The 20,919-nt window shown below is 42.9% G+C and overlaps 1 protein-coding gene across 1 annotated transcript in view; it reads right to left on the reverse strand.

Moving 5' to 3' along the window:
• Window positions 1-265: 265 nt before the first annotated feature.
• Window positions 266-20,919, reverse strand: part of TSPAN13 (tetraspanin 13) — a 105,023-nt gene continuing 84,369 nt past the window's right edge. The window contains exons 5-6 of the mRNA XM_085630798.1: window positions 8,338-8,448; window positions 266-1,664 (exon numbers count right to left, since the gene is read on the reverse strand). Of these exons, the coding sequence (XP_085486924.1) occupies window positions 1,590-1,664; window positions 8,338-8,448 (186 nt within the window). The 3' untranslated portion in view covers window positions 266-1,589. The remainder of the gene's footprint in view (window positions 1,665-8,337; window positions 8,449-20,919) is intronic.

Here is a 20,919-nt window from a genome sequence, read left to right on the forward strand (position 1 = left end):
TTAGAAAAGCAATAAGATTACTGTGGCACAACGATGTGGATATTTGTTCTATTGGTTCTCAATGAATGTAGTTTCAAGGAACACATGATTTTTGTTGTGCTGTTTTATAAGAACCCGAGTCAAACCAGTTACCAGGTTAAAAATAAACACACAATTTCCTCAAATGGAATAAATGGAAGAAAACGTACCTTTGTGCCATTCACATCTAAACATGATGCATGCCGTTCCTACACCTAACAACAAAGGCTCGCTCTCATTTGCAAAATGATTTTGCATTGTCTTTATTTAATGAACTTCTGAAAACAGTCCATTTCAAATTAAATATACATTCAAATTGAAAGCTTTCACTTAAGTAAACTAACTAATACAACAATATTGAACACAGACAGGAGTCAACTGAATAAAAACAAATCACCAGTGCACTGTCAAAATATTCATTTTAACAAAACAAGTTATAAAATGCAAAACAAACAATAACTGGTCAAAAAATGTTTCAGAAAGAAATCAACGTCCAACAGCTGTAACATGGTATAGTTTACCATACTTGACAGGCTTGCTCATTTTTGCAATATGTGTTAAGGTGGTTCTATATATTTAATAGGAAAAAAAGGATATTCGGTCAACCTTGTCACGTAAACTGCAATTTAATTGCAGTTTTCCTGATGGAAACATTATGCTTAGAAGGAATGTCCTCTAAATAGTTTTTAAGAAGAATGAAAATGTCACGAGAATGTCCAATACTTTCATGTGGTCTCCTTGATGCACATAACCTTTGAATTGATACTACCGATAATACTGGTAAATCATTTACAAACATTATCAGCTCAGTATTTTACTAGTCACACACCTGAAAATAAAATGAATGGTAAAGTTAGATTTTAAGTAAATAGGCTTCATAATCAGATTTTTTTTCCTTAACTCAAATGCAAACACACCAGGTAGAAATTAGTAACAAAAAACAAAAAAGCAGAAAACCAATTTCACATATGTGTACAATTCTAATAAGAGTTTTCTCTGTAACTCTAAATTATAAATTGTGAGTTGAGTTACAACTTCTATATATTGGGAATTAATAGCAGCTACAAATACCTCCTGTGCTTCCCAGTGTGAAGCTACAGGAGTTTTTCAATAAGATTGAATTTTCCTTTATTGTGTATCCTAGGACATGGTATAAACAGGGTTCAAGACAATCATTTTAATGAGCACAATCTAATATGTGCTGCAGTTGATTTTAGTGTTGTAGAAAAAATCCTTCATATTATATAACTAGATGGAAAGGCAGTAGTGACAGAAATAATATTACACACAGCCAAAACTGCAAAAAAGGTCTCAAATATGGTAGAATGTGAATTTAAATGGTTTTAAGGAGTGATCAATAGCTGTCGGCCTTCAGATTTCCATTTGCTCCAAAATAGGCGTGCAAGTGATTAGGAAACATACTCCGCTTTCACTGTGGAAAAACATCTCCAAATCTTCACAACCGAATGCCATTCTGCTGCCGTTGTTTTTACTTGTTTTCATGATGAGAGTGAAGATTGTGTCTGTGTTAATTTTCTGAAAGATTATCTAGTCTTTGAAACCTTTCTCAATTAAAGAAATGCGCTGGGGTTCGCTCGAGGATCCTTTTGGTTCCTGTATCTGTAGGTCCACCAGACACCCAGAATCTGATACGGGAAGGAAATAAACACAAACATCATGGCTATGTTTAAGATGTACACATTATGTAAAATAAAAATGTTACATAAGTCAATGAATTGAGTTATTCCTAAACAATACCCATTAGGATCCTATTGTAAATCTTGTGCTTAGCTTTTGGCAATACTGGTAACTTTGACATAGCTATTGAAATGTGTGAGAAGACAGTCCTATCTATGCCTTGATGGAGCACCCTTCATGTTTTCTTCTTGGTATTAGAAATAGGAATTTACCAATATCAGGTGCCAATATTAACTCTTTAAAAAACGGTGAGTGGTAGCTAATGAAAATTAACTTGTGAGCAAATGATTCCAGAGTTGCTAAAGGTGAGTTAGTTTCTTACTAAAGCTTTTTTGATTCCAGGAAGAGGTAATTCTATAGGCCATGCCTGACAAGTTATAAGGTTAGCAGATTAAAAAGGGCTACCTGTACAAAACTGGGCAAAATAGAAAGGAGATTTTTCAAGAGTAGTGCAGGATGAGAAGTCTACACCGCTGCTCTACAACTGGCAGAAAACAAAGGACAGGCTATGGTAAACCTATAAAGGGTTTTACCAACATTTCCAGAGCATGCACACAATATCTTTTGCAGGAAAAATACTGTTCAGTGTTGAAGCAGAAAGTGCCAGGAATATAAAGACTCATCAAGCTAAAATGATGATCACCTAAAGAGACTGCTCTAAAGTCAAAAAGCCAAAACCAGGAACATTCATTGGTTCAAAATGAGCTTATTTAACTGGAGTAAAACGTTCTTTAGAACAGGACGATAGGTTTTCAATCAATGGTCTCTAAACACAAGGATGGGCAATTTTTCTCCTCACTTGAAAGATGCCAAATAGCTCTGGAACAAGTATATTCTAAGGTATCTGTATAAAAGGGGGTGGTGATGGACGGAGCATCAGAACCAATCAAACACTCACACCCAGTCAACAGATCTGGGTTTGATCCATCACCGTTCTTTAGCCCACTCTGCCACCCCAGTTCAGACATGGCCATATGCAAATCAGTCTGAACCTGTGCCTCATGGGAACAGTCCAGCCCGAACTGCCAAGCCATGCCTTCCCTGGACCGGAAACAAGCTTCCTAGGACCGGTTTCTGGCATTTCAGCCATCTTCAGCCAGGCTTGCTTGAATCCAGTGGCAAAGCGAGCAAGGGACTCACGTCTGAGCATACCCTGCCAACTTATGGCGAACAAAGCGGTACAAAAGGGGGTGGTGATGGACGGAGCATCAGAACCAATCAAACACTCACACCCAGTCAACAGATCTGGGTTTGATGCATCACCGTTCTTTAGCCCACTCTGCCACCCCAGTTCAGACATGGCCATATGCAAATCAGTCTGACCCTGTGCCTCATGGGAACAGTCCAGCCCGAACTGCCAAGCCATGCCTTCCCTGGACTTGAAACAAGCTTCCTAGGACCGGTTTCTGGCATTTCAGCCGTCTTCAGCCAGGCTTGCTTGAATCCAGTGGCAAAGTGAGCAAAGGACTCACGTCTGAGCATACCCTGCCAACTTATGGCGAACAAAGCGGTACAAAAGGGGGTGGTGCTGGACGGAGCATCAGAACCAAACACTCACACCCAGTCAACAGATCTGGGTTTGATCTATCACAGTTCTTTAGCCCACTCTGCCAAATATATCTGTATGGCTTAGGTTGAGAATCCATGGCAAGACACTGCAAGCAAAACAAGTAATGTACAATAATGTCTAATTACACACCCAAGCGAAAGACAGATGTCCACACTGTCATTTTGCAGAGGTAAGCTAGTCACCCTCTGATGCACACAACAAGATGCTGCAGAGGGTCGAGTATTCACCCTAAGCACGCACACTTCTCTGTCTAATCTTGATAGAGGCCCTTCCCTCTCAATTTCAAGGCACAAAACAATTTCACTGATCTTTCTAGTGCATTCCCAATGATTCTGAATTTAACATGTTTTTAGGGATAAATTAATTCATGGCAACAGGCCCATGAACAGTGTGCATGTAAGGTGAAGGGCCTGGACAAAACAATCTTCAGATAAATATAAACCTATAAAGATTGGGAGAACTCTTGCAGCACCATTGTAGTGAGATTTAGTTAACACTAGGAGGGCATATACTGGAAAAAAGGAAGGATGAAGCATGACAAAAATGTTGGCATTCACTCTTGTTTGTTTGCTATTAGGGGGCATCTGAAAAACCAGTAAGAGTTAAAGGGAATCTTTCTGCAGTCAAAGATAGAACAAAGGATGATACGATCAAGATGAGGTTCAAAGACTTGCTTGACTATACTAAACATATTGGTTTTCTTTGTAGTGAATATTATGCAGATAGATCAAGTCCTGCAACCCATCTGGGTGAGTTTTTAAATGTTACATAGAAGTCTACATAGTAAGTAACTTTGCAAATTAGATGCACTAATTTATCCATGGATTCCTTACTCGGGAATTACTACTGATTATATCAAACATTGAAAGGAATGGTTGGTTTCAGAAGTATACTAGTAAACTAGGATGTTATAAAGGAGCCATTAGGCCCAAGTTAGAAAAAAGGAGTTTGACTTGTTGGATGTCTACTTCTGATGGTAATCCCATTAGAACAAACTTGGGGTCTATCAGTATGCCTTCTCCAAGTATTCTGTGTAGTTCTTCTATGATGGTGGACCAGTTGGAGCGTATTGTAAGGCAGTCCCATAAGGCATGTATGTATGTATGTGCCCCTATCTGCTTTACAGCGTAAACAAGTGGGGGAGTCCTCCCTGCCAAATTTGTGTAGTCAAGCCCTGTTGTAATAGATCCTATGCAGGATCTTGCATTGTGTCAATCGTAATATAGATTTAATGGCTACTTCTTTTGGGTGTATGAGTGAGACTTCCCGGTCAATGTCCTTCATGCTGTCCACTGTTGCTTCCCACTGTGCTCTCACCCAGGTTAGTGAGTCAGGCATCCTCCCATGTCCTGACAAAAATGGCCTTAGCCCCAAACAGGAGCACGTATTGCATGTTCATTGCCCTTAGTTTTGGTTTAACTGAGTCAAAGGACCAACTGTTTTTGTACTTCCTTGAGTAGTCTGGGAATATCATGATCTTAGACTGAGCATGATAAATCTCTCCCATTATCCTCACCTGCCTTCAATTCATGTTCATTTCATGTTCCTGTCTTGAAAATTCAGAAAGCGGGTGATGACTGGTCTTGTAGGGGCTCGAGGCGGGGGTCTAGCACTCAAGGCTCTATGGGTCCTTTCGATTACAAAACAGGAGAACTTCGCCATAGGCAGGGAGTCTCTGAGCCAAATTTCCAGAAACACCCAGATTATTTCTTCTCACCCAATTTTCCGTATCATCAACACTCCAGATGACATCAGCCAGGGTGGAGCGGAATCCTGCAACTGTTCGAGTGAGATTATGCGTCGAGTCTTCCACTTCTGAGAGTCTGTTTTCTGCTTGTGTGACCCTTTCAGATAGATTACGGAGGTCCTACCTGAGTAGGGAGACTTCGGAGCGAACCTCACCAATACGTCCCTCCAGAGTGTCTCTTGATGCATTGATGGCCTGTAGGAGTGCTGCATTGTCTGGTATAGCTGGTTCCTCGGTCTCTGGGCCAATCCGCGGGGCTATGGTTTTCATGTATCAGTCAAATTTTCCTTGCTTTGGCAGCCTAGGGTCTTTATTTTTGGCAATTTTTGTAGAGTTATAAATATCAGTCAGGGGGTCAATATTTGAGGTGGAGTTACACAGTTTGACTCCTTCAGGGTCTACCTGTTGATGTAACACCTCTCAGGGACCTAGTCCCTGTAGAATATTTAACAGCATGTCCACCTCTCAGCCACCACTTCAGCTCTGATTTAATTTGGTAGTACTTGTAAATCCGAACACCTCAGTGGGCGGAGGGGTGGTCAGTTCTGTGTCCCCACTCCAGCAACTTCGAGAGGGGTCGGAATGTCTCGTAGCTCACTTCCACATCGGTCAGGCTCCCCAACCATTTCACCGGCACCTAAATACGGGGGAAGAGATCCACATCACAGGACAGACCCGACTAGCAGGCAATGCTCCTGTCTCTACCTCTTTCTCAGGGTGGCCACCCTGTATCCCAGGTCTAATGGCCGACTGTGAAGGTGGTCCACCTCCATTGCCCTACTGAATAAATAGCACAAACCCCACCCTCTATATGTCAGAAAGCTCCCACACAAAGGAGCTTCGCCCCACTGCTCTGCAGCAGTGAAATGAAGGAAAAATAAAATGATAATAACTCGATGTTATTATCATTTTAATTTGTCCTGCTGTAGCAGATTTGTAAGGTGGAGCGAGGCAGGGCTGCTCTGAAGAAAAGAGCAGGGGAGGGGTGGTGAGCACACTTTAAGTGTTCATGAATGTGTGGCTGGCCCGAGAGGCACTTTGCATGTTCTCCACCCAGGCTGCATTACAGCCTGGGTGGAGAACATGTCCAGGGTCCCATTCCCTGGCTGAGCGCCGAGCCATTGCAGCGTTGTGATTGGTTTTGGGGAGCCTGGATGTACTTCCTGTTCGAGCTGTGCAGAGGGACGAGGAGGAGAATCGGATGCGAGAAGCGGCAGTAAGGTACGTTTTATTATATTATTATTTTTGTCCCCTTACACCACCCTACTACCCCCGCCCCATCCCACCCGAGCCGTGCCGGATGCCACTGGAATTAATGGTTTCACAAACTTGCTTAGGAGTGTTCTGAAGAAATGTTAGTAAGCCGAAGGGTTAGTCTCAGAAGCAGCATACTGAAAATTTCCCAAAAGGTAATCATGACAAATCCTGGGAATTTTAAGTAAATAGCTTTAGTGTTTATGCTTAGGTTTTTATCTATTCTATGTTTGTTTTGAGTCTTGATAGAACTTGAGGTCTTGTGAATTGCATTGCTTTTTGTAGGCCAAATGTGTCTTTGGTTTCCTATAAGAATAGGTTTGGGTATCAAGTTATGACTCAGATGGCATCATATTCTGGCAAAACTAACCCCTTTTATTGATTTGATTTTTATTTTTAAAGCACGACTGAAGACTGAAGGCATCTTGTTGCTTTCATTTACCTGGACAATACTGCTGAGATGGACCAAAAGCATGTACATTACAATGATAGAGAAAAGAGCCATGATTTTAAATGCTTTCTGAAAGTGAACAAATTAGGTTGACATCTCAGGGGCAGAGGGATTTGATTCCAAATCAAAGAGGTGGCATGAGCAAAACGTGTGCCTCCCCAAGTTGTTTCAAAAATCTTGGGAACTTGCATAGTTTTAGCCATTGCTGATCAAAGGCATCTTCTGGGAGAATATCATAGAACTTTTTTCTTCAGGTTTTCTAGGCCTAGCTCCTGAAGGGCCTTATGCGCAATACAGAATGCTTTAAGCCCTCTGTTTTTTATAGGGAGCCAATGTAGCTCCTCCAACCCCTTGGAGGCCGATTGGTATTTTCTATTGTTTTTCAGAGGCCGGACTACTGCAAACTGCAGCCTGTGGAGTTTTTTTAGTGAGCCTTCCTTAATGCCCAAGTGAAAGGCATTGCAGTAATCCAGCCTCAATAACACTAAAGAGACAACTGTTGTCCGAAGATCAGACGAGATGTTGCGGAGAATTTTTTTCAGTATCTTTAAAAGGTAAAAACAGGAGGAAATAAGCTAATTTGTCTGTTCAGCAAACGTAAGTTTAGAATCAAAAACTACATCTATATTTTTCACTTTAGTGACTGGTTTAGGTAAAGGGCCCATCGTAGACGGCCACCAAGAGGCATTCCAGAATGATAGGTCATGCCATAAAAAGGAGCCCCTCTGTCTTATTCGGGTTTAGTATAAGACATCGGCTGTTCATCCAGTTAATAGTTGCTCTCATACAGTTAATAAACCGGAGACTCCCTTCTCTACATTTCTGGTAATAGACACAACTATCTGTGTGTCATCTGCATAAAATATTGTATTAAAGCCAAAAGAGCTAATCAGTTTAACTAAAGGTGCCACACAGATGTTAAACAGCATGCGGCTCAATGAAGAACCCTGTGGAACTCCACAAGGCAGAGAGAAGGAACTGAAGGTAAAGTCTCTAAAGAGACTGACTGCACTCTATCACTCACAAAAGACAGTAGGAGGTTAAGGACTGTGCCCCCAATGCTAATCTTCACTAGGCGCTGTTTTAGAACAGTATGGCTGACCGTGTCAAAAGCTGCGGATAGGTCCAAAAGGACCACCGCAGCCATTCCACCGTTATCCATAATAACACACATCTCCTCTGTAGTCAACACCATTGTGGACAAGACATGTGATGTAATTTAATTTTGTTAGGATTTGATTCAGTGTTTTCCCTTTGAAGAAGCTGTGCATTTGCAGTCGAGTGTTGGGTCATTTAATTTGTTACAGAGTATTTGAAATGATAGAGAAATGGGGCGTTTTTTACCTTAATTGACATGTAATGTACACTGCTACATTGTGGCATTAGCTTCCCCAGTATTCCTTTTCCAATATTGTTTTTTTTAGGACAGAAGTGGTAGCCAGAGTACAGACCAATTACTTTGAAGTGCGCTGTGGCCCAAATTAAACAGTGGTTCTACTTTATGCCATAGTACATATATGAGTGTGGCACAAACTCTATTAACACATACAGAGGTTGATCTTTTAAGATCTTTAAATTAATCCAGTAGTCTTGACTCACCTCAGTAAAACTGAAGAAGAAACCTATGCCTCCTACATATCTCAAGACTTCTCCAGCGTATTCTTCCAGTATCGGTGCACATGGCTTGCAGCTCTGGGTTTGAAAGCAGCTCTGAAACCAAAGAATAGTGCACAAGTGTTAAACAAAGGGACTATTTGCAGGTCAAGACAAATAACTGGAGCACTTATGTAATATAAACAAATGTATTCATATTAAAAAATACAATACCTTACGCAATAGTACCAAAACAGAAGGAAACTTCTAACCTACAGCAATGAGACAACCGCAATTGTAGCCTATAGTCAGCAATATTTTATCAGAAACAAACTGTCTGGAATATGCTTCACTTTGGAGAAAATGTTAAATACTATGCACCGCCACTACTAGAGTGGAGTTGCGCGGAGTGGAGTAGCGTGGAGTGGAGTAGCGTGGAGTGGAGTAGCGTGGAGTGGAGTAGCGTGGAGTGGAGTAGCGTGGAGTGGAGTAGAGTGGAGTAGCGTGGAGTGGAGTAGCGTAGCGTGGAGTAGCGTAGCGTGGAGTAGCGTAGCGTGGAGTGGCGTAGCGTGGAGTGGCGTAGCGTGGAGTGGCGTAGCGTGGAGTGGAGTGGTGTGGAGTGGAGTGGCATAGAGTGGAGTGGCATAGAGTGGAGTGGCGTGGCATAGAGTGGAGTGGCGTAGAGTGCTGTAGAGTGGCATTGTGTGGAGTAGAGTGGCATGGAGTGGCATAGAGTGGAATGGAGTGGCGTAGAGTGGAATGGAGTGGCGCAGCGTAGAGTGGCATAGAGGAGAGTGGCATAAGGTCTTGTGGCATAGTGTGGAGTGACAGAGTAGAGTGGCATAAAGTGTAGTGGTGTGTAGTGGAGTGGCGTAGAGTGGCATTGTGTGGAGTGAGTGGCATGGAGTGGTGTAAAGTGGCATAGACTGGGATAGAATAGAGCGGCATATATTAGATTGGTATAGAGTGGAGTGGCATGGAGCAGAATAGCGTACTGTGGCATAGAGGAGACGGCATAGAGTGTAGTAGAATGTTGTAGAGAAGAGTGGTGTAGAGTAGAGTGGTGAGATGTAGAGTGGAGTGGTATAGAGTAGAGTGGTGTACAGTGGAGTGGTGTGGTGTGGTGTAGAGTTTAGTGGCGCAGAGTGAAGTGCAGCAGAGTAGAGTGGACCGGAGTGACATAGAGTAGAGTGGAGTAGAGTGGTATAGAGTGGCATTGAGTGGAGTGGATCTGAATGACCTAGAGTAGAGTAATGAAGAGTGGAGTGGTGTAGAGTAAGGTGGCATAGAATAGAGTGGAGTAGAGCAGAGTGGCATAGTGTGTAGTGGCATGGAACAAAGTGATGCAGAGTGGAGTGACATAGAGTGAGGTGAAGTAGCATGGTATGGAGTGACGCAGAGATTAGAGTGGCGTAGAGTGTCTTCATTTAGGGTGGCATAGAGTGGAGTTGCATACTGTGGCATAGAGTGGCGTGGAGTAGAGTGGGGTAGAATTAGGAGGAGTGGTGTAGAGTAGAGTGCCATAGAGTGGCATTGAGTGTAGTGGCATAAAGTAGAGTGGAGCAGCAGTGGGATGGAGTAAAGTCTAGTGGCATAGAGTTACACAGAGTAGAGTGTCGCAGAGTGGCATGGAGTAGAATGAATTGGCATAGAGTGCTGTAGATTGGCACTTTGTGTTGTGGAGAGGCATACAGTAGAGTGGCATAGAGTATAGTAAGATGGAGTAACGTAGAGTAGAGTGTCAGAGTAGAGGGGCATAGAGAGAGGGGTGGAGTGGAATAGAGTGGCGTTGAGTAAAGTGGGGTGGAATAGAGTGGCATAAAGTGGAGTGGCATAGAGTAAAGTGGAGTAGTATAGAGTAGAGTAGAGTGGCATAAAGGGTCATTGTGTGGAGAGTAGTGGTGCAGAGTGTTGTAGAGTAGCATGTAGTGGCGTAGAGTGGAATGGCATAGAATAGAGTGGAGTGGCATGCAGTGGTGCACGGTAGGGTGGAGTGGGATAGAGTAGAGCAGAGTTGCCTAGAGTGTTGTAAAGTGGAATGACATACAGTGGCGCAGAGAGGAGTGGCGTAAAGTAGACCATAGTGATATAGAGTAGAGTAGTGTAGAGTAAAGTGGAGTGGCATAGAGTAGAATGGCTTAGAGTAGTACAGTTGTGTGTGTACGTAACTAAAGCATTAATAAAGATGACAGATAGGGTGAAAGCAATATAAATAAGAAGCCATAAGCCAGTGGCAAAGGTAGGAAAGCACATTGCATGTCCAGGAGTAATATTGAAACACTTATATATAAACAATAGTGTGTTTTAAAAAGACGAGGAAGAACAAAGACAAGGAAGAACACATGTACTTGGTCCATGCTCCAGGAAGGAGCTCACACAAGAAAGGAAGGGACGCCTACGGGAGCTAAGTAATTGAAAGTTTGCAAATAGAAGTGAAAACAAAAACAACTAGTGGTATGCTGTGGGCAGTTCGTCAGCCCACTGAATTGAAAACAATACGTCTTGAAGTACACTGGATGCACTGTGTCGGCGAGAACTAAAAAAGGACATGCGTGCGCCTACAAAATGATGCTGCAGGCTGTGTCATAGGATTTTTTAATTATATATTCCTGTTTATCTATGCAGCACAACATCGGGTCCTCTTTACCCATATTCCTCTTTATCCATGTGGCGCAGCATCGGGTCCTCTTTAGCCATGCTGCACAGGATCAGGGTTTCTGTACAGCATCGCTAAAAACCATTGGCAACGCCCTAAAGGCGAGACCTATTTGCTTTGTCAATGTTTGTTCCTTTCTTGTATTAACCCCTTCAGTGCCCATGACGAGCTGGACTCGTCATGGGCTGCGGTGGCGCTGTGCCCATGACGAGTCCAGCTCGTCATGAACTCCGCCCGCTAATAAAAAGCGCGGCACTGGGCGGGGAAAGGGGCGGGCATGCAAGGGGTTAAAGCCCCAGGTACCCAAGCTACGCCACTGATTTAGTTGTCATAAACATATCCAGATATGATGTGGCTGAAATAGGTTTCACAGTTTCAAAGAAACAGACTATCGAAGAAGCAAATAAGCTGGGCATGTCAGGGGTGACTGGTTCACCCAGTTATTTCTCTTCGTTTCAGTATGATGAGTCTCAGTCGTCTATAAATATTCACTTTGTGCAGTTAGCGCCTTTTTGTGAGAGATTTCAATATAATTACTAAAGATCATACTGGGACATGTAGGGCAGTGCTTGTACTGTACCCGGCCTTACAGGGCTTTAAGAGGTGAAGCTGCACGTGGGAGAAGCGTCATGGCATTCAGAAAAACTCAAATTTGAACATGGATGCCAGTGAGTGGTGACCAGGGATGCTTGCCCTATTGTACCTTTTGCACTTCCCTTGTTACCTCTTGTCTGATGGGCCATGAGGGTAACTGGAGGAAAAGAAAGTGATCTCTGTTCTGAGAGCCCTGTCCGCCACCTGTAGTTTCCACTGCTTGCCATTTGCCCAATACATGTGCAGCAAAGAATAAACTGTTGAGGTGCAAAAGGTGGGACAAGGTGTCAACCTAGTGATGTCATTTCCGCTGCTCCAGGCATCCAATCCCCTTTAAGATTACTGCGCATGACAAGGACATCAGTAACATTTTCTATAATTTCTAAAGAGCAATAAAAATGTATGTACAGAAATACAAGAACAAAAAACAAATAAATTAGCACGCTTATTTTCGATTGGTTGAGCAGATTCCTAAACCAGCAGAATTGTACAGTTAATATCACATCTGGAGACCGTAATTGATTAGCTATTTCATCCACAGGTGTAAGGAAAATGTAAGTGCCCCGCCGCCCCCCCTGCAAGGTACACAGAGTGGCCCCCGCTCCGGATCTAATGCGGAACTCTCAGGCCTGAGATTGAGTACAGTGCTGTGGGGCCCCCCTGCAGCTCGGGTCCCCCTGCACCGCTGGGGGCTGCAGAGGCCTTTGTTACGCCCCTGGCACCAGGTCGCCAGGTTCAATAATTAAAGTAATGACTGCGTCCATGTAATGCCACACCGGAGCTTCAAGTGTCTGCATTGCTTCCCCAGCAGCCCTCCAAAGACCTAATCCCATTCCAGCATGTAAACGTACACTGAGCTTAGAACAGAGACAGACACTCATGCTGTAATCAAGATTGCAAAGTACCCGACCCTTCCTTCACTACACTGCAACTGAGAAACACGAGGGGGCCGCTTTCAATCCATGCGATTCTTAAATGCTAATCTGTATGAAACATTTGTGTTGTGAACCAGCAGGGCTGCAGTAAGACAATGGCAGACTCATCTTAAGGGTTTGTGCTCGAGAAGAGCAGCCCACACACTACTGCCTCAAGTACTAGACCACTCCAGCTGGGCGGCCAAGCTACTCACCTCACACACTTGTTCTGAAGTGATACTCGACGCAACCTGAGCTATGCTCATTTTAAAATGAGGCTTCACTGATAGGGCGTTATCATGATCTCAGAAGCGTGCATGTGTAACGTTGTTTTAGGGTGTCTTAAATGATTCCAAGGGGTGTGATCCCACAGTGCAGCTGTGAGACTTCAGAAACAGTTCCAGATTCGTAGCACTCATCATGCAGGAATTGAATTGCTTCCAGTGATAGGACAGTGCCCGGAATGTCTCAGCGGTGGGCTCTTTAAGTGGAACGAAACATCAACACGTGTTTTGCGCCATCTGTTCTGCTATAGGGGGGTTTCAAGTCTATTATATATAGTATTTTATTTGATCTAGCGAATTAAATAGAAATAGCAAAACAAATCATCCTTTTATATTACAGCTCACGTTTTCTTCATCACATGGCCGCATTCGTCACCTCCAGCAGGTCCTTCATCTCAGTAAATCATGTTGATAAAGACGTATTCATTTAGAAAGAATGGGTCTTCATTAATAAGTAGGAAATGTATGAAATTTAAAACAGTATTCAATAAAATAACCCAGGAAGTTCCTAGATCATTCTGGGGAGCAGCAACAACAAACCATTTCATGGTCTTAAGTGGTGAGCCACTATCGATACAAATAACATGGGATTTCATAAACATTGCCATTCTTAGGAACTGGGGTCGGGAGCTGCCTGGAAACCCCACAGCCCTCCAGTTTACTTCTTTTACCATTGAAGATTTTCCTCACTAGGCAGAGATGAAACACGGTCAGAACCCCAGGGTAAGCATGAACAGCTGGGCCACAACACTTGTTTTTGGGGCCTTTTTAGCACGGATATGGGGGGGGCCTGACCTACTATGGCTCTGTAAACTGGGCGCCAAGTACAACCTTTCAACAATTTACTCTCAAGGAAGAGAGTGTGATCAGTCCAAGGATTGTTATGGAGGGAGTTTGTAGGAGAAATACTTTAATAAGACAGCACAACGTAATACTAAAAATAGGAACTGTTAATCAGCAACATTGTTCCAAAATGGGTGCTACAAGGTACTAAACACGCGGGAATGGGAACATTCGGGCGTAAATCTAGCACAGTTTTGAGCTCAGTATAATATGGTGCGAGCAGCTTCCCTGGCTCTGTCGACTCTAGGCAAGTCTGTAAGCGCCACAGAACTAAGGTTCCATCGGGTGATTCAGTCCCGCTGGGTTAAATCATCGCTGGAGTTTCAGCCGCGGGAGACGCAGTTAGTGCTCAAGTCCCTGCGGCTTACTTTACTTAGTGGATCAGGAATTTGGAACACACACGTGTGTAGGGTCTGGTAACACTTGCAAGCGGTCCAACTCCCACCTTCCGATAGTGCTCCTCCCTCAGTGCTGTCCTTCGGTCCTCGATCTAAGGCTCGATGTAGCAGCAAAGTCAGCACTAGTTCTCGAACACATGACCGGCATGTTAAACTGACAAAACTGGTTGTATGATAGAAGCACGCATGGCTAAACCACGCTGCCACAGATGAGGGGACATTAAATATCAAAGATACCAGCCCTCGATCTTAGCAGTCCTTTAAGGACTCGGAGGAGCCCTCCTTCCTTTTGTCAGTGAAGGACATGGTTCTGGAACTAAGTATGATAGTTTGGGTCCCAGTTGTAGACACATTTTCCACGCAAGGGATGTTGAAACCACTGTCAATGTCTGGATACCAGTATGGAGCAGGCCCTTTTCTTGGTTCATTTTCCCTTCTGCACAGCAGAGACATTCTTTGTTATTGCTGCTGGTGACCCTCAGATCAAATATTGATGATAACGGGTCCAACAGATGCACTTAAACATCAGCACAACACAGCATGAAGACTTAGCACCAGGCTGTGTATCAGCTCATTGTATTCCTGTTTTTTCTTGGTGTATATATATATATATATATATTATATATATATATATATCAAAATAAAAGCACTTGAGGAAGAAAATAAATGACTGCACCAGGCTGTCACTGCTCTGCAGTAGCACTCATGGTAGATTCAAAGGGGCAGGCCAGGACTAGAAGAGTCCCTCTCCTTAAAAAGAGGATCTGCTGACTTGCCTCCTTACTGGCCTCTCTTTCCCCATCACCAACTTGAATGACAGTGCTTATGAATAGATAATCATCAGACCCTTGCTAACAGATCACATATGAATAACTAAGGTAGTCCGGTCTTCATCCCCAGACACTTGCTCTTGTATGCAAGCAATGGATTTTAACCTCCATCTTGGGCTATGTTTCAAGTTTAACCATCTTGGGCTATGTTTTACCAGATGTATCCCAAATGGGTCCCACTAGTCCATAGTTACACACTCTAACAGTATGGAGTCCTGCTACCAGTCCTCAAGTACACAACAAAACCATGGGATGTCAGAGCTGGGTCTGGCATTACATTTATGCAGAACTTTACACAAGCTGGCCTATAGTCACCAGACCTATCCATGAACATAAAAAATATCTGGTTAGAACTACCAATCAGAAAAGTGAAATGCCACAGCCAATTTATATGACCCAGAACATGGAACATAGTCCCATGTCGACTACCGGGTATGTTTGGTGCACTCCTCCAGCTCGTACAGCAAGGCTCTTGGTATCATAACCATGATGAAAACCTAAGGGTTCAGTGCACACTTATTGTCATATGTGCGTGCTGGGTCCAAAAATATCAGGATACCAGATATCTTAAAGTGGGATCCTCAGGGCATGGGGTACAAACCTTTATTACCATGTAAGGGGCATTTCTGCCCAAACACACACAGCATGCCAAAAAATTAATCAAATGTGCTCTTATGCATCTAACCTTTTTGACCTAGTTTTGCAGCGGACTTGAGTGCAAGAAGGAACACCACAGAAGACACTGGGGCAGTGGGTTGACTATTTGCAAATAATACTCCATGAAGTTAGAGGTCAAAGGAAAAACTCTTTGTGTCACTGTAAAACGGTTGATAGGGTTCGCACATAAGCTGGGATAGGGCACCTGAGCTCCAAAAGATGCAGAGGAATGCAACACTGACACATTGGCACTTACAGAGTGCCCGTCAAATCAGCTCTAAATAAGACTGCACACAAATGGTGCCCCTTGCTCTCTATTTGCAAGCAGAACTTCCAGTGTTTTGCCAGTACTTAGATGGCAGGAACTCATTTCTAGTGTGACCTTGGATTTCAAGTATCGGACACAGGGGAGCACTCCAGAAATCCCCCACATCAGATGGCAACCTATCACTCCCACCGTGTACCTTCTTCCTGTAAAGACCAGGTGTTATGCATCTACTTGTCAGCAGATTTTCTAGTGATGGACAGCCCAGTGTGAAGCACATGCTTCCATCCAATGCGTGGAATTTCAGTGTGTTGCATTGAAGCACACACCCTATACCCAGCTCATTAATACTCATTAGCTGACCCCCCACGTGGCTCACCCCGGGTATTGTGCATCCCTGATGGATGGCTTGTACCTGCTAATGTGTGCCATTTGGCTGTTAATGGGAAAATAAAATTAAGTCTATGTTAAAGACTTAAGGATCTACTTTATTAATAAGGTGTCCGGTTTTGTGAAATCACAATGAAAACAGAACCATTCAACGTGTTTAATTGGATTTTAAAATTACAAGGCAGCTGACTGAAAGGAAAATATTGTTTTCATGCCTGCAAGATGAATCATTGCAAAAACACTGAAGTGCAGCTGACTCCAGAGGTGTGGCGTGTGCAGATCGAGCCCTGGAGCTGCACATTAGGAATGAACTTGTCCTAATCCAGTTACAACCCAGCTTAGCTGGGGAATTTGCTCTGTGCACTTAAATGAACTAAATGTCTCTTACATAACCACAAGAAAGCAAACGTCTGCCTTTAAACAGTAATTTATCTTATCTTGAGAGGGTTATTAATTACAAGGTACATTATGGTAAATAACTGTGGCAGAGCTAAAGGCACAATTATATTACAAAGTCATGTATTGGGAAGGAAAGGTCCTCTGCATGCTTAAAGACATGTACCCCTGCCCTGAGTGCCCAACTGTACTGTAGACAGGATCCCCAATGCTGTTTTTTTGTCATAGGTGAACAGAGATCATGCATGTGCACCATTAAATAGGCCTGTCTCACAGATTGCGGTCATGATGGACTAGGATGGGTACCCAAAAAGCTACTATTGGAAAGTGGGTTATTGGTAGGGGCAAATGTAGGTCTGCCACTGGCAATAAGGCCACTAACACATGGTAAGACCCAGCATAGGGCTTAGAAAATTATTCCCATGCTCAACCCTTGGTAACGTGGTTACGAGCAGACAGGCTTAACTTCAAAGACTGGTATATAAAGCATTTAAAAACACAATTTCAGTAAACAATTAAGACACAACACCAAATAAAAATCCAACACCAATTTATAAAAATAGGTAGTTCTTTTATCTTTTAAATGACACCAAAACGAAAAAAAATCCACTGTAGGGAACCAGAGATATGAATTTTTAAAGATTAGTCAATTTCTAGTGCTTAGAAACCAACAGTGTCCCTTTTAGTCATTTCGTTTTCTCTGACAGGGACACCTTTAAAAATTGTTCTGGAGAATCTCACCAAATGTGTTGCGCCCTCTCCAGCAGGCGGGGTCCAGTTAGAACTCCTTCCTGAAGTTTTGCTTGCGGGTCCCAAAGTATCCAACACACAATCCAAGGTTCTGGAATCTTCAAGAGGGTCCTTGAAAGTGTGAAACTTCAATTCCGCAATCCACTTGAACAAAACCCTTACAAATCCACTGGTACTCCAGGCTGGGAATTCTTTGTGGGGATGTCCAGGTGAGCTCTGTTAACCTGTAGCTTGCAGGGAGTCCACTCTTTAGTCCTTTTGCAGCAAGGTAATCCACAGGGCTGCAGTTTCAGTTGGTGCAGTCTTCAGAGGTCAGGCATTAGAAATCTTTGCACAGCAAAACTGCTCAGCAGGGCACTTCTTGCTTCAGTAAGTTTCAAGCAGCAGATCTGAGGGCTCTGCCCCTCTCAGATACTTATTCAAAATTCTCTGGGTCAAGCAACAGGTCACTTCTAACCAATGAGAGCAGGGTAACTCCTCATAGTTATGACAACATCCTGTAGAGTGTGGCATTATTTTGTCCCAGAGTGCATCAAATCTTCTAAATCCATAATGGGTGATTTTCCAGCAAGAGGTGGCTAAACACACCCCCTGGGATGGCTTATTTCCATGGACTCTCCCCCTACCATCTCCACATACCTTCCTTAAGCCTAGCCCTGACTCTGGGTCAAGAGTGTAAAAGTGTAACTGACACACAGGCCTCCCCTCTGCCTTTGAAGAGCATGGTTTACGACTCCACCCCCTGGCCTGGCATTCTTATGGACCAGCACACAGCCCTCCCAGCAGTGTCGGTAACCCCAGGGGCTCTTTATCACCTCTTCAAAGCAGCATGGCTAATCCACTTAACTCTGACCAATCAGGGCAGACTACTGGAAGGCTGAATTTGGACTTACAAACAAGAAAGTCTTATAACTTCTTGTATGTACACTTTAGGAGAACTTCAACAATATAATATTGTTGGATTTGACTACCCTTCTGGGAAGTCTTTGAATATTGAATTTCATAACAAAATCGACGGCGTTGCAATCATTTATAGTCTCAATATAACATACATTAGGTACATTTAAAACCAATCTTTGGATCCTTCGTCATACCTGGAATATTAAGAAAAACGAAGTAAATGATCCAATTCCTATTACCATAGTAATAAAACAGAGTTCCATTACCATCTTTCTCAATCCCAATATAAGGGCTGTTAATGCAATTAAAGAACCCATCTCATTGATTACTTTTTTAACTCCAACTACATCGTCTTAATTATACCAAAAAAAAGAGCGTTTTAGAATTCCAGTACTCATAATCACTATTCCGTCAATAAAACAGAAGTTTGTTTGTCCTTTTTCATTATTAGCTGTTCATAAAGAAATTTCATCACCTTACAGTTCAGATAGGGATCTGTTGGGTCCAGGCCTTTAATTATTGCTGCTCTATAAGACCGGATCCCTCTATCATTAAAAGTCTTATTCAATAACCACACCGAGTTGCTTTTAAAGAGGCACATAAGCAGATAAGATTAATGAAATCTTGCTTCGCTGCACCACATAGGTTGCATATTGTGGGACCTTTGTACTTCCATATAGGCTGATCCGCTAAACCTGCCCAAACCTGGTGGCCATGAGTTTACGTTTCAAGCAGAATGGGTATGTTGTATTTAGATATTCTACCAGTCGTGTTATTGTATAGGACTGCAGGACCATCCAGGCATGAGAACGCTTCGCAAATTTATTTTTGTCCTCTAGTAATGTATGTAATTTTGCCATTTTGTTTGTCACCTTACGGAATACAGAAAAGGAGGGAGACTGTGCCCAGAAATCTTTTGTCTTGGTATCCTCCAGGGCTATTAAAAAAAAATTGCCATAACTTGAATACGGATCTTCTTCCTGGGCCCGTGCCACAAGGCATCATGCAAGTCATTCTTTCGACTTAGACAGATTTTATACCAGCTTTTAATAGAAGCACAGCTTCTCCCGATCTCTTGTTGAGTAAGCCCAAATTCCAGTCTCACCTGAGCTGGGGATGCATTCTGAGGTAAATTAAGAACTTTTTTGTATGCTTTCGTTTGTAACTTGTCCAACAGTTTTGCATCTGTACCATTTAGAACGATGCTTGCATAAGCCACTGTCGGCAGAAATGTGGAACCTATTACAGCGAGCAGCGGCTTTAAAGATGGACCCCTTAACTTTTTTGCAAGTGCACAGAATGCATAGATTAGGCCATTTCCTTTTGTTTCAAGATAGTGTTTATGTGTTTAGAAATTGAATCGATCATCTATGTACAGCCCTAGATATTTATAGTTATTGACTACCCCTAACGGTATTTCTCCCAGTCTGATCGGGAATTGACATCCTGATCGCTTCGCAGTAGTCAGGGTCTTTGTTTTTTTTAATGTTAATTTCCAAGGCGTATTCACTTGCAAATGTTGATAACTCGTTTAACGATCTTTGTAAGCCGACTCTTGTTAGACTGAGTAATACTATGTCATTGGCATAGGAGAGATGTGTTAAAAGTAATGGGCCCAAGCGTGGTGGATGCGAATTTGCCTCGTTTAACCTTATTGAGAGGTCCACCATAAAGAGATTGAATAGATGAGGTGCTAATATACATCCTTGCTTTAGACCTATCTCAGTGTGGATTGTCCTTGATAGTCTCGTGCCATCTGCTATTTTTATTCAGATCCAAGTTCCGGTGTATAGTTGTATTATGGCGCGCAGTAATGATTCCGGGAGGCCCGCTGCTTTAAAATCAATAAAACAAAACTATAACTTTATATGCAAACATTTGTACTTTTCTGCTATCATGGGCAGTGCAAGGATATTTGTTGTTGTTCCAAACCCTTTACGAAATCCTGTTTGGTTCAAAGGGATCAAGTTGCTTTTAGTAGACCATTCCACCAGGTCCTCCAGGATTAATGATGCATAGTATTTGACTACCACATCCATTAAGGCTATAAGCCTATAGTTTGCCGGATCTGAGCTATCACCACCCTTAAATATCAGGTTGATTATTGTAACCTTTCCAACTCAAGGGCAGACTATTCGATATTTCTACCTCAGCAAATAGCCCTGACAATGGGGTCGCCCAGTAGTCAGGGTCACTCGAAAAGATGGCCTGAGGTATCCCATTTGACCCCGGGCCCCCGTCTCTTTGACCTGATTTTATTGCTTTTAATACCTTTTCAACTATATAGCATTGGCAATCCAGTTGTTTGGCGATCCAGTATTTTAGTCAGTTTTCTGATTGTTTCCGGTGGCTTAGAATCTGAGTCAATATGACTGTTATTATTAGCGAAGCCTGTAACTTTTAAAAATGTTTTGTTCAAGTGAATCGCATAAGCCGACTCTGCATATGCTGGGTGTTTGTGCGCCTGCGAGAAGTACAATACATGATGGGTGAAGTGTTATGCAACACGCATATGATGAATGTGTTTGCTGACAGTGTGTGTTGGCTAATAGCATACACTGGTACAATACAGAAAAGCTACTGTACTGAACAGTGCATGCAGACTGAATGTAGGTGCTGAATGTATGTGTGCCTGTAATGGCACAAATCATGGATGTAACAGTGGTGGACGGTAAGTGTTCTGTGACTGTACTGTGAGTGTAAGTGTAAGT

The sequence above is a fragment of the Triturus cristatus genome, chromosome 10 (genome assembly GCF_964204655.1).
Source record: "Triturus cristatus chromosome 10, aTriCri1.1, whole genome shotgun sequence".
In the NCBI taxonomy this organism is placed as follows: domain Eukaryota; kingdom Metazoa; phylum Chordata; class Amphibia; order Caudata; family Salamandridae; genus Triturus; species Triturus cristatus.